The sequence below is a fragment of the Rattus rattus genome, chromosome 11 (assembly GCF_011064425.1).
Source record: "Rattus rattus isolate New Zealand chromosome 11, Rrattus_CSIRO_v1, whole genome shotgun sequence".
Taxonomy (NCBI): domain Eukaryota; kingdom Metazoa; phylum Chordata; class Mammalia; order Rodentia; family Muridae; genus Rattus; species Rattus rattus.
This window is the reverse complement of record NC_046164.1, coordinates 94,762,057-94,773,749: the sequence shown is the minus strand read 5'-3', so window position 1 is coordinate 94,773,749 and position 11,693 is coordinate 94,762,057. Positions and strand designations below refer to the sequence as shown.

Genomic DNA, 11,693 nt, shown 5'->3' with positions numbered 1-11,693 from the left:
AGAAAGAAAGAAAGAAAGAAAGACAGACAGACTTGCACACACATTCACAATTTAGAAAAACCTCCCTCTTCTCCAACCCTCTGCAGCCAGTATCAGAGCCAGACAAGCGCCCCAACAAGCCTTCTTCTTTGGGCGCCTCTCCTCAGAGCTTCAAGGGGCCTAGACCTCGGCTGAGGTGGCCCAGCTGCCACCCTCAGGTCCCTCGCCGTGTCCGCCAAGGGTAGGCCTTCCGGCCCTCCGGGGCGAGCCAACGGACACCGGCTGCGCTCGGGACGCCTGGAGATTTCGTTGAGCTCCCAGGACGAGTTGGCGCTGTTCCGTGCCCCAGAGTTCGGGCTCCAGAGCCCGCTAACTTCTAGCTGCCCGCTCCAGCCCCGGACGCGCTTTCGGCTTCGAGAGAGGGGTGACCCAAGGACGCTTCCCAATGCCCCCAAACTCCACACGGGTGGCCGCGGCCCGCTGCCCCGAGGGCCCGCGCGCGTCCCCGCTGCCCCGGCCTGCGCCTGGGCGCGCGCCCACGGCCCTGCGCCCCGGGACCCCTCGGCCGTCCTCCCCCGGGGCTCCCGCCCCAGGCCCAGGGGGAAGCACGTGCCTGCTCCTCCTCGAAGCCTCGTGCTGCAGGCGTGCTCGGTGGCGCGGCGGCCTTCGGTTCCACCGACGCTCCCACCCACACCGGCCGGCCCTGCGAGGAAAGTTCGCGAACCGCCCGGGCCAGCCGGGCCGACTGACAACCGCGACGAGCCCGAAGCCCGCGGGGTTCGAGCACCTTGCCCCGGAGGCCACGCGGTCGTCCGAGCCGTGGCTAGGCCCAGCCTCCGGGTTCAGCGGCGGCTGCCCGGTCCCGGACGCTGGGGCGGGACCTGTGGGGCAGCCAGGGCGGCCTCCCGAGACCTCGGCCCGGGCCTCCAGCCCCGCTTCCCGCGAAAGCGTGGGGCCCGAGGGCCAGGGGCCATGGCGCACGTGGCAGGGAGCAGGCCGGGAGCGGCCTTGGAGGGGGCGGCCGACCCTAGAGGGGTCCCGCGCACTCCGGCGGCTCTACCTCGGCTCCGGGGACTCAGTTGGAAGCCTGGGCCGGAGCCGGGCCGCCGAACCCCAGGCAGGACGCGGAGGGGGCGGCTTCCCCACCGCCAAGGCTCCAAAGCCCTGCCGCCCTGTGGGCACGACCCCCGGCCAGCCTCACGGACTAGAAGCCGGGGCTGCGGCTGGGTCCGCGGGCAAGTTTTCGTTGTCTCCTTATTTCCTCCGGCCCGTGGGCACCGGGCAGCTTCTGGGCCGCTCACTCGCACTCACACACAGGAGCTGTCGGGTAGAACAGTCTGGACAGCTCTGAGCCCCGGATTTTCTCGGGCAGCGGACGATGTTAATACCCAGTCCCTCCAGTTTAGTCCACCAAGTCCGTCCCAGAGGCCGAGCTGGGAAGGGTAGCACCTACGAGCCCTTCGGTGTCCCCCACCCCCACGCCCCAGACGCAGGGGGAGCTGACCTCTCCATTCATGGCTGCAGGCCGGGCGTCTTCCTCCTCCGAGGAAGTGAAACTCGCACCAGCCAGTCTGTATGTTTTAATGAAACTTTACGAAAGATAAATAACTCGACCATTTCTGGTGCGAACTAATGTTTTAGAAAGACTCTTTAGAAAGCACGTGGTTGGAACCTAGGATCCCACAATCGCGGTGATACCACCCGGGGAAGCATCTCCACTGCAGGACACAGATTTTTTTGATTTTGTTTTTGTTTTTTTGTTTTGGGTTTTTTTTTTTTTAGATCGTTTTGTTTTTCTCCTTGGCTCAGCTCAGAGATCATTAAAGCGACACACTTTCCCGCCTCCCGACCCTCTCCCCTCCCCCCTTCCCCCTCTTCTTTCTGGTGCTGGCAATTAGGGTGTAGAAATCAGTGCCAGGCTCCTGCCTCCGAAGAGAAAGGAGCTGTTTCTGGAATTGAGTCCTGACACCTGTCTCTGTCCTAGATGGCAAGAAGGCGCGGGGTCAAAACATTGAAGAAGGAGAGGCCGGGCCGAGGGGGGGTCACTCCCTAAAAGAACGTTTTGGGGGACTCCCCTTGCCATGACTTCCCGCCTTATTCTTCAGCCTCCAGCTTCGTGCAGGTCATTAACACGCGGGTTATTAACACAGATTTCCTCCCTTTTAATCCCCTGAGACCGAGACCCGAAGCTAGAATTAGAAGAGCAACGCCGACGAGCCATTCATTAATTTGCTTTTATTTTCGGGAAATAATGTAGATAAAGAGGAAGAGGAGACGGACTGCCTTACATCTCAACAAGTAATTTGTGATCTTCACATCGGACAAATCAAATTTACAAATTACTTTCCCACCTACTGGACCAAGCGGCCAAAACCAAAACTGATAGATACACAGGTATTCTCCGCAGATTTCGGAGAATGAAGGTTCACTAAAAACTCACGGAACAGACAGGGGTGTTTTAAAGAGAGACATACAGGAAATTGGACCTGGAACTCGGGCTCGGTTTGCTTCCCACAATGTTGTAATTTCACCATTTTTTGTTTGTTTGTTTCTAAGCTGACGCTTTGATATTGTGCTTAGACTGGCGAAGGGTCAGTCTTGCGCCCTGCCCAGCCTAGCCCGACCCCTGTACCCTGACTTAGCTGTTTTCTTCACTTCCGATCCTCCAGCGCCCAGCTTCCTAAAACCAAGCGGGTTTCTTTAATAAATACACAAAGGGAGGTGTGAAGAGGGCAGGACAGCTTGGAAACAACTGAAAAATAAGAACCGCCATCGTTTGAGAAAGAGAGGAACGGGAACAAAGGGGGAATATTTTTTGCTTCTGTTATATATAATATGTGTATATATATGTGATGTATATATTTTAAAGTTCTGTTTCTTGGACGCTAAAACAAGAGAGAAGCTCAGTTCAACCAACAGCAACTAAAAACTTTAAGTGGTCCTTGGAACGGACCTGACTATGTACAGCATTCCCGCTGCGGCGGAAGCTTGACTCGGTCCAGCGCAGGGCAGGGAAGGAGGCTGGGGCACACTCCTCCCGCAAGCCTGGCCCAGCGCTCACCACCGGGGAGATGGAGACGCTGGAAGCTTGGGCCTGCCGGTAGGGAGCTGGATCAGCTGAAGAGGCGACAGTCTGCTAGAAACGGTGGAGGGGTTGAGTTGGAGGGATGTGTACAAGCGCACTCCGAACGGTAGATATTCGCCAGTTAGTGACTTCAGTGTCCAGAAAGAATAAATAAAACTGTTGAGCTCAAAACAGAGAGGGTCAGAGCGGAGAGCCTCCGAAGGCTCCAAGTGCATACAAGCTGTCCAGAGAGACTTGAGGGGGTGACACACGAGTGGAGAGGGAGAGCACACTGCTATCCCATGAAGAAACTGAGGGCCAAGTAGGAGCACCGGGCCCCACCTCCAAGGGGGAGAAGGGGCTGCACCCTCCACCCCCGAGCAAGTGGAACGCAGACGGGAGCGGCAGTGCAGGCAATGAACATCTTTTGGGGAGTGAAAATTAAGTTTTGGAAAAGCCAAGGCAAAGGCGGGCGGTGCAGCAGCAGCAGCAGCAGCAACATGATAGGGACCACGGAGGGCGAAGGTAGTTGCGTTTCTTCTCCACTTCCTTTCCCTCCTGGGCTCACAAGACCTGGAACCGCCATGAGGCTTGGTCCTTATAGTCCAGACAGTCGGGAGAGTTGAAGTTGAGTTTCCAGGCAGAGGAAGCAGCGGCGGCGGCGGGCTCCTTGTAATCCAAGCAGTCGGCAGAGTTGAAGGCGAGCCCAGAGCCTCCATAACCTTGGTGGTGGTGATGGTGATGGTGGTGGTGGTGGTGGCCTGAAGATTGGCTCAGTGGGTGGTGCGCGTGCGGGTGGTGGTGGTGGTGGCCAGCCATGGAGGAGGGTGCCATGGGGCTAAGCTGGTGCGGGTGGTGATGAGAGTGCATGGGCGCAAGGTAGGAGCTGCAGTCTACACCGCCAAAGTAAGAAGAGGAAGGCGCGGGGTAGCCCTGGCCATAGCTTCCGCCCTGGCCATAGGACATAGGGTAGGAGGCCGCGGCAGTGGCCGCACCTGCGGCTACGGAGCGCTGCATGCACGAGGCGTTGCTGGGAGCGCCTAATGGCTCTGGCACTGATACGGACGCCGGCGCTGAGCCCGGCGAGATGGAGGCCGGGCTCCAGATGGACGAAGCAGTAGGCGTGCTCAGAGAGGACGCGGCTGCCACCGGGTTCCCACCCAGGCCCGCGGCCGCAGCAGCCGCCGGGTTAGCGGAGGCACTGGACGCTGAGCTAGACGAGGACGCAGAGCTAGATACGGCGGGCGGCGTGAACTGGCCGCTGCTCTCCGAACCCGAGCTCTCGCGCACCGGAGACGACTTCTTCTTGACCGGCCGGCTTTTCGTTCCATTCCCGCTCTGCTGCTGCTGGCGGCACTTGGCGCGGCGGTTCTTGAACCAAACCTGCAGTGAGCAGGGTGAAGGAGAGGGGATCAGGGGGCTGGCTAGTGGAGCTCACTACTCCTCCGCCCCTCGGACTCACACCCCGCCCAGGATCTCGAGAACCTCTCAATCCCAGCCTCTACCCCTCCCAGTCCCCGGCCCTGCCAGACCCTGTCCCCTCCCCCGCACGTGCTAGGTCCCCAGCTCTGTCTCCCTCCCCCATCCTTCTGCGCAAAGCCCCCAGTCAGCCTCCTCCGCTGGAAGGATGCGCACCTCCCCAAGCCCAGCGCAACTCTGCCCGAGGGCGGAACGTTTGTGTCTGTCCAGCCAGAAGTTCAGCCATCTCTAAGCTGCTGCGGGTGGCTGCTTCCCCGCAGCCCCGTTTTAGTTTGGAAGCCCTGTTTTTCTTGAACAGAGCTCAGGAAACAGCGGAGAGGTACAGAACAGCGGAGTGTAGGGCAGCCACCAAGCCTGGGGCCCGTGGGCTTTCACCAAGTCGGCTCCTGGAGACTGGAGTCGGGCAGGGCAAATAATTTGGGTGGGAACAGAAGCAGGGCTAGAGGCTGAACGGAAGCAGCACTCCAGTGTTGGGGCTTTTCGAGGAGGAAGCTTGGGTGAGATTTCCTTGGGCCTTTTGGCTCCAGGTGGGATACCAAATGGACTGGCAAGTCATAAACTCGCACTCCTTTGGAGAGGGCACGGGCACAAGGCATTGCATTCCCAGGCCCCTCTCGAGCCTTTGGGAAAGAAGGTGAGACAATCGACCCGTCGAGAAAGAATTAAACTAAGTCAGAACTCGCTTTTTCTGAACGTTTCGTCTCAGAAATAGTAAAGCCAGCATCTGGATTTTGCACTCGGCGTCCACTCGGCTGCAGAAAACTCCTAGCCAGATGGACTCCACCTGCGGAGCGCATTCCCAGGCAGAGGGCACTAGGCTGTGGCCAAGTTCCATCCTGCACTTTTAGAATCCCCGTGACGAAGGGAAGGGTGCGAAAGACAAAGGCAGAAGCAGACCTAAGGCCTTAGTTCTGTAGTAGCCAAAGTTCTGTAGCAGCCAAAGAAGCAGGACCATTATCGAACCTTCAGAGAAAGTTACATCCGGGGAACACGGCTGGCCTCCCCAAACAAAAACAAAAACAAAAACAAAAATGACTTTCAATATTGAAAGCGCGCTGGTGACAAGGAGTAGATCGTGGGCTCTAAGCCATTCCTTTTAAGGTTACCCCTTTTACCAGGCTGACGCCCAGCGCTAGGGGGAGTTGGAGAGGGGCTGTCCAGTCAGTGAGTGGGCCCCAACATCAGACCGCCTAGGCTATATTTTTCCCGACGGGTCCCAGTGTCCCTACCCTAACCCTAGAGCCCCAGGAGCGCGCACCTGGACTCTGGACTCGGGCAGGTTGATCTTGAGAGCCACCTCCTCGCGCATGAAGATGTCTGGGTAGCGAGTCTTTGCGAACAGCGCCTCGAGCACGTCCAGCTGTGAGCGCGTGAAGGTGGTGCGCTCCCGTCGCTGCTTCCGCGGGGTGGCTGCGGGGACATGCGAGGGCGCTCGGAGTCAGCGGTGGGCCATGAGGACTGCCTCTAGAGGCCACACCTAGGTCCTCTGGTAGGTTCGGAACCCCCGACACAGAAAGAAAAGGACAAGTTCCCGCAAAGGAAAACTTCCCTGACCACAGGTGGGACAAAGTGTACGCATTCAAGGCCCCAGTCTCGAACCTCAGGGCCTTCACCCTCCGGACCTCTCGAGCGGTTAAAAACAAAGTCATCCTTTCCTTCTCATGTCCCCAAACCCACACACGTCCTTAGCTGAGAGGCAGGAAGTAGAACAGAGGTGGGCAGAAACAGGAGCAGGATTCACTTTCCAAGAGAACAAACTCAGGTAAATAAGTAGGATCTAGAAAAGAAACCCGGGGCTCAGCGGGAGCCGCTCATCGCGCCAGGAGAGTTGGGTCAAGTCACTGGTCTTGAGGGCTCTTTAACTAGGGAGAAAGAACTGCTTCTCAGGGAAACTAGACCTAAGGAAAATTTGGCTGTTAGGGCCTAGCGAAAGCCCAGATTCCTCATGAAATATTGGAACGAAGGAAGGATTTCATTTTTTGTAAAAAAAAAAAAAAAAAAATTAAAAAAGCAACCGAGGGAAATACATTGAGGGAGGGGTGCGGGGAGAACATGCCCTCCTTAGCAAGCGGACACAAGAGGACCCAGGTCGCAGACTCCACAGATCAAAAGTTGTAGGCTGCAGTTTCTAAGCTCTCTGAGCAGACCTTGGCTCCAGATCTGCCTGTAACAGATCTAGGCAACAGGCAGCGTGCTAATCACCCTCCTGGGTCTGTCGGGGAACAGCGTGGGCTCAAACTTTAGGGGATGGAACCCCCCAATATTTCCAGAGGCTGGGGGGGGGTAGGGACAGAGGGCCACTGCTCACCAGGGTAGCCCACGGAAGGGTGCAGGAGGTCCATGGCAGGGCCAGCTAGGCCCAGCCCGTTCATGCCGTATGGGGGTTGTTTGAGGTAAGACATCATGCTAACAGCCGGGTGGAGGCGCCCCGACGGATCCAGGGGGCCTGAGGCCAGGAGCAGTTCAGGGCTCCCACTGCGACGTCCTTCAAGCTGTTGCTTCTGGGGGCCTGGCCTAGGGAGACAGGAGACACATGGAAACCTTCACCCGTAGTCAGTTTGGCTTTCAGCTCCTATAATCCTTGAATGGGGAGGGGGCGCATGCTAGGAACTGCACAGCAGGCAACCCGAGAAATGTCTCCTCCTTTAGCTCGGCAACCACACAGCTTCTCAGGAAAGTAAACTTTCCCCGCTTCGTTCCTTCCTCTTTTAGGGCTTGACAAGGGCCAAAGACACTCCTCGAGTGTCAACAGGAAGGAAAGTTAAAGCGTGATCAGGCTGAGGAGGTGAGAGCCGAGACCGCGAAGGGTGCAAAATCCCAAGTGTAGTCAAATTTTTTTAGTGCGGCGGAAGCAATTTGCTCAAGCAAATGTTCATTTGGCGCCGACAGGGCAGGCCGCACAGAGAGATACGGGGTTATTTCGTTTAGTTTGAAATGTTTTGTTTTTTTTTTTTGAAAGAGGGACAAAATGGCAAAGCAATACAGAAGCCCAAGGTGGGTACACCTCGGATCCCCGAGGCTCACTGGCCACGTCATTTCTTCAAAGATCTTCAGGGCTGCCTCCTACCCAGAGCCTGCAATCACCTTTCTAGCTGACCTCTCTGGGTCCCTGACGCCAAGAGAGATGGCTGAATATGAATCCCACCGCACCTCCAGGGCAGATGCGGCCCAGGCCAGGATAAGGCGGCAACAAGACTCCAAAGGAGCCACGGTAGAAGTGGCAGTTTCAGGACGCCGCCCAAGGTCAGGGGTACCTCCAAGACGGTCACCCCTCTTCCTTTGCTGGCGCAGGCCGGGCCTTCCTTCTACCAAGTCTGCTCAGCACACCGCGTCCCACCGGGGTTTGATAAAAGATGATCAACCCAGTGCCCCAAACACGCTAGGGATTTCGGAAGGCCGAGCGTTGCAGGTCGCCTCTCTCCCGCCGTCCTCTCTGAACCCGGTGGAGAGCAAGGAACTAGGCCTCAGGTTGTAAAACTCACTCACAGCCAACCTGGGAGCGCGAGGCTCGGCGCAGACACTGCGAGCCCACACAGCTCTCCCCCAGCAAAAAAAAAAAAAGGGGGGGGAGTTTCTGGGGTTATGACTGGGACCGGCGTGGGGACTCAGTGCCTCCCTGCTCTGCCAGGGACCCAAGGGGGGAGATTCTGGGGAGAAAGGAAGGTAGGACTAAAGCAGCTCCCCCTTCACAACTCCTTCCCCCACGCTTCAGTCCTAGGGGACCCGAAGCCTGGACTGAGGGGGCCCAGTGAGCACGGAAGGCGAAGGGAAGGGAAGGACCCGAGGCGCTTGGGCCGAAGGGCCACAGGCCCGCAGCCGCCGCGGCTCTGTCCGGCTGCGGCGTGAGTTTTCGAGTACTTTCGTCTAACTTAGCACCCCGGCCCCGCAGCTTCGGAGCAGGCGGGGGAGGGGGCGGCCGGCTCCCGCGCGGCTTGGGGTCCCTCGGGCAGCCTAGGGGCGCCTGGTCTCTCACCCCAGCCCCGCCCACCTGCAGGGGACCGCGGTAGCGAGGGTGGATTCGAGGAGGGGGAGGCGAGAGGGGCCACCATCGTCCCGGGTGGCGCGCGGCCCCGCGACTCCCTCCTTACCTGCCCTCGGCTGCCGCGGCTCTTCACCATCTACCTCGCGCCCTCACCGAGACCCGCGGGCAGCCAACCTGCAAAACGGAGGCGCACAGGTGTTACCCCGGCGGCGGGGCTAGGACCCCAGGTTTTCCTCTTCCCCAACTTCCCTCTTCCCGTCTCCTGCATTTTTTTTTTTTTCCAGTAGCTCCGTGCGTGTCCCTCCGGGTTTCACTTTATTGCACAAACACTTTGTTTGCAAAGTCCCACATGCTTTTCCTCCCAAGACCCGGCCTCGCCCGGGACCCGGGGGGTGGGGTGGGTGGGTGGGGGTGTTCGAGGGACAGAGTTAGGAGGTGGCTTGAGGTGGCAGCTGCACTCTCGGTGCAACCCGGAGGCGGTAGGGACTGGAGAAATCCTGCATAGTCACTTGGCAAACTAAATAAATCAAGCAATTTACCTTGTCGGAGTGGCTTGTCTTGCTCGGTTGTTTAGGTGATTGGAAATGTAGCCTGATGAAGATTGATCACCTTTCTACTGCCCTCCCCGAGTATGTGAACGCGAGGCGAGTGCGTAACGGGGCCCGGCCGCCAATAGGGGGCCTAGAGCGGACTGAGTGACAGGAAGCCGGGCAATGGCAGCGCGAGCCGGGGTTACCTCCGCGCGCCCCCGCCCTCCCTCGCTCCCACCCCCTCCCTCCCCGCGCGCCGGCCCCGCCCCGGTCGCGCGCTAACTCCGGAGCTCGGGTGGCAAATTCCGCTCAGAAGGAGTCGAGGAGGGTGAAGGCAGCGCTGGAGTCGCAGGCGCAGAGGGGGCCCCGGGTCCCAAGGCTCGCCCGGGGGCCCCCACCCTCCCCTCGCCCGGGCCGCGCTCCGGAGGAGTGGCGTCAAGCTGCTGGATAACCGGTTCCTGCTCGCGCGCGCGCGCCGCCGGGCTCTGCCGCAGCTCTGTGGGCGCCAGGCTTCCCGGGCCGCGGATTCGGGGCGTGCTGGCCCCTGGCACTCCTCGCTGCGCCCTGGGCCCCAGTGCCTCCTCCTCCGTTCCCCACAACCTGCGGCCACCGCGGGCGGCTCGTGCGGGCGCGGGCTGCTGAGCCGGAGCCGGGGATGGGGGTGCAGCTCTCGGCGCTCAGGGCGCCCCGGGGCGCCCTGGGATTCTGGCGCCCAGAAAGAGCACCGGCTGGGGAGACGCCGCCACTTCCCAGCTGCTCAGCGTCTCCAGGGGCTCCCAGGCAGTCCCCACCAAAGGTGTTCGCACGTCCTAAACGCTTGCTTCTTCGGAACCGTTGGAACTCAGATCTTACACACACACACACACACACACACACACACACACAGTGTGGGTTTGATAGAAAACTTTCTTTTTCACACTCTCCACTCTCTCAGTCTCTCCACGTCTGCACCTACAAAGGACAGTCCGGTGGGAAATGTGGCCACACACTCCGATCCCCCTCACTTCATTTTCTACACATTCCTGGAGGAGCCTCCTCGAAACAATTTCCCCGGATTGTTCGTACTGGCGGACCCCAGGTTCCAGCCGAATAAACTTGCCGAGATCGTCTACCTGTGTGTACTTTCCAAAGCGAGAGGAAAGAATATTTTCGGCCCAACCCCGAACAAGGCAATTTTTTTTTTAAAAGCATGGCATCTCCTACTGACTACTAGGGACCACATTCACACCCTTTCCTAGTCCTTTCTCCTCATCTTCTGCCACTCTCACCCCAACAGGCGGGTGAAAAGTTTGAACCACAGTGTGTGCGTGGGTGAGTTCGGCAGCCGCTGGGAGCAAGGTAGAGCGGAGCACGGGGACGCCCAGGCCGCGCGGTCCGCTGCAGTCGCGGACCGGGCGCGGGGCGACCAGGAGGAAGGGGGGAGCCCGCTGAGTGAAAAGGGGCTGCGACTGCCGCTCATCAAAGTGCTTCTCCCCTCCCCCACGCGACACTTTTCTTTGGAGTCCGAATAAAATACGGTAACAGAATATGACGGAGGGCACACTGTTTCCTTAACTGCTTCTCAAAGGACCGAGAGATCTTCTTAGGACCTTTAATAAGGCTTTGGTCGGTTCTTTTGTTGGTCTCTCAAAATCAACTCCTTCTAATTGAAGTTGGAGCTGAAAGCGAGCTAATGTTCAAAGAAAGTGGCCGCCAGACTAACGAAATTACATTTTTTTGAACGATGAGGGAACATCTAATCAAAGGGGCAGGGAAGGAGGGGTGTGAGAGGGGGGACTACGGAGGAGAAAAGGAGGTTTTACAAGATCCTTCTCTGGTTCACAAAAGTCAGCGACATGGGCGCTTCTCTCCAGAACAAAGACGCCGCAGCCCATTCACAAAAGCGAGAGAAAGAGAAAGCAGAATAAAAGAACGCGGGGAAGGGGGAAGTGAGAGGGAGAGAGATAAACCTGCAGGCAGAAAAGCAGCAGCGCTGGCCCGAGCACACACCTTAGGCTCTCGGGTCCCTACCAGGAGTAGACCCCAAGGCAGACGCACGGTCAGGCTCAGCCGCGGGGGCCATCCTGAGTTTAAAGAAAGAAACGAAATACACTCCTGCCCCCAGTTCCCGGGAAAGGCGCGGGCTAGGGCGCACTAGTTTGGCGGGCACAAAAACGCTGAGGTCCTGGGGAGTGCACTGAAGGCATCCCTGTCCTGGTCTTCGGGCTGTGAGCCCGGGTTGGCCCTCTGGGACCCGGGGTGCACGTCTGGCTAGGAAACTCTGCTAGTCTGGCCTCTTCGGGGCTGGTTCCTTGGCAGTCTTCGAACCTCGCCAGGGTCAGGCTTGACGAAGTGGGGGCGGCTGTACGCATAGGAATGTGCCCATGAGGTCCCCAAGGCCCACTGCGCGGGAGCCTGTCGCCAGGGGTTCCTGATGCTGTCCCCTCCATTCTCAGGGAAGTGGGAGGTATCGAGTGGCAAGGACCCGACCCCCCAACAACCCCCCGCGCGCCATGAGAGTATTTATCTAATCCCAAATTGGAGGCGAATTTCCTTAATGCTCATCCTGTAAAACCTTGGGATTAGGGAGAAAGAAGAGGCAGAGGGGGTGGGGGAGGGGAGGAGGAGGGGGAGGGAGTCGAAAGTTTCTTGAATTCAGCACAGAAGATTGAGGCAGCCT

General features: G+C 58.7%; 2 protein-coding genes across 2 annotated transcripts; one reads left to right on the top strand and one right to left on the bottom strand.

Annotated features, from left to right (window-relative positions):
• Nucleotides 1-2,194: 2,194 nt before the first annotated feature.
• Nucleotides 2,195-9,090, bottom strand: Otx1 (orthodenticle homeobox 1). The gene is made up of 5 exons (XM_032916250.1): nucleotides 9,044-9,090; nucleotides 8,611-8,678; nucleotides 6,831-7,036; nucleotides 5,781-5,932; nucleotides 2,195-4,426 (listed from the first exon to the last, which is right to left on the bottom strand). Exons 3-5 carry the CDS (start codon nucleotides 6,925-6,927, stop codon nucleotides 3,608-3,610), a joined length of 1,068 nt encoding a protein of 355 aa, XP_032772141.1. The 5' UTR covers nucleotides 6,928-7,036; nucleotides 8,611-8,678; nucleotides 9,044-9,090; the 3' UTR covers nucleotides 2,195-3,607.
• On the top strand, nucleotides 8,105-10,543 carry LOC116912056 (collagen alpha-1(I) chain-like). Its single transcript, XM_032915921.1, has 6 exons — nucleotides 8,105-8,185; nucleotides 8,396-8,699; nucleotides 9,079-9,199; nucleotides 9,369-9,830; nucleotides 9,969-10,203; nucleotides 10,311-10,543. The coding sequence occupies exons 1-6, from the start codon at nucleotides 8,105-8,107 to the stop codon at nucleotides 10,347-10,349; spliced, it is 1,242 nt and encodes a 413-aa protein (XP_032771812.1). The 3' UTR covers nucleotides 10,350-10,543.
• The last annotated feature ends 1,150 nt before the right edge of the window (nucleotides 10,544-11,693 follow it).

Bases quoted from the DNA above. Each gene is read 5' to 3' on its own strand.
- Otx1 (XM_032916250.1), bottom strand. From the start codon at position 6,927: ATGATGTCTTACCTCAAACAACCCCCATACGGCATGAACGGGCTGGGC. The intron at 5,933-6,830 runs GTGAGCAGTGGC...ATGTCCCCGCAG, and splicing joins CCCTTCCGTGGGCTACCCTG to CCACCCCGCGGAAGCAGCGA. The intron at 4,427-5,780 runs GTGCGCGCTCCT...TGCTCACTGCAG, and splicing joins TGCCCGAGTCCAGAGTCCAG to GTTTGGTTCAAGAACCGCCG.
- LOC116912056 (XM_032915921.1), top strand. From the start codon at position 8,105: ATGACTGGGACCGGCGTGGGGACTCAGTGCCTCCCTGCTCTGCCAGGG. The intron at 8,700-9,078 runs GTGTTACCCCGG...TCGGTTGTTTAG, and splicing joins TGCAAAACGGAGGCGCACAG to GTGATTGGAAATGTAGCCTG. The intron at 9,200-9,368 runs GTGACAGGAAGC...AGGAGGGTGAAG, and splicing joins GGGGGCCTAGAGCGGACTGA to GCAGCGCTGGAGTCGCAGGC.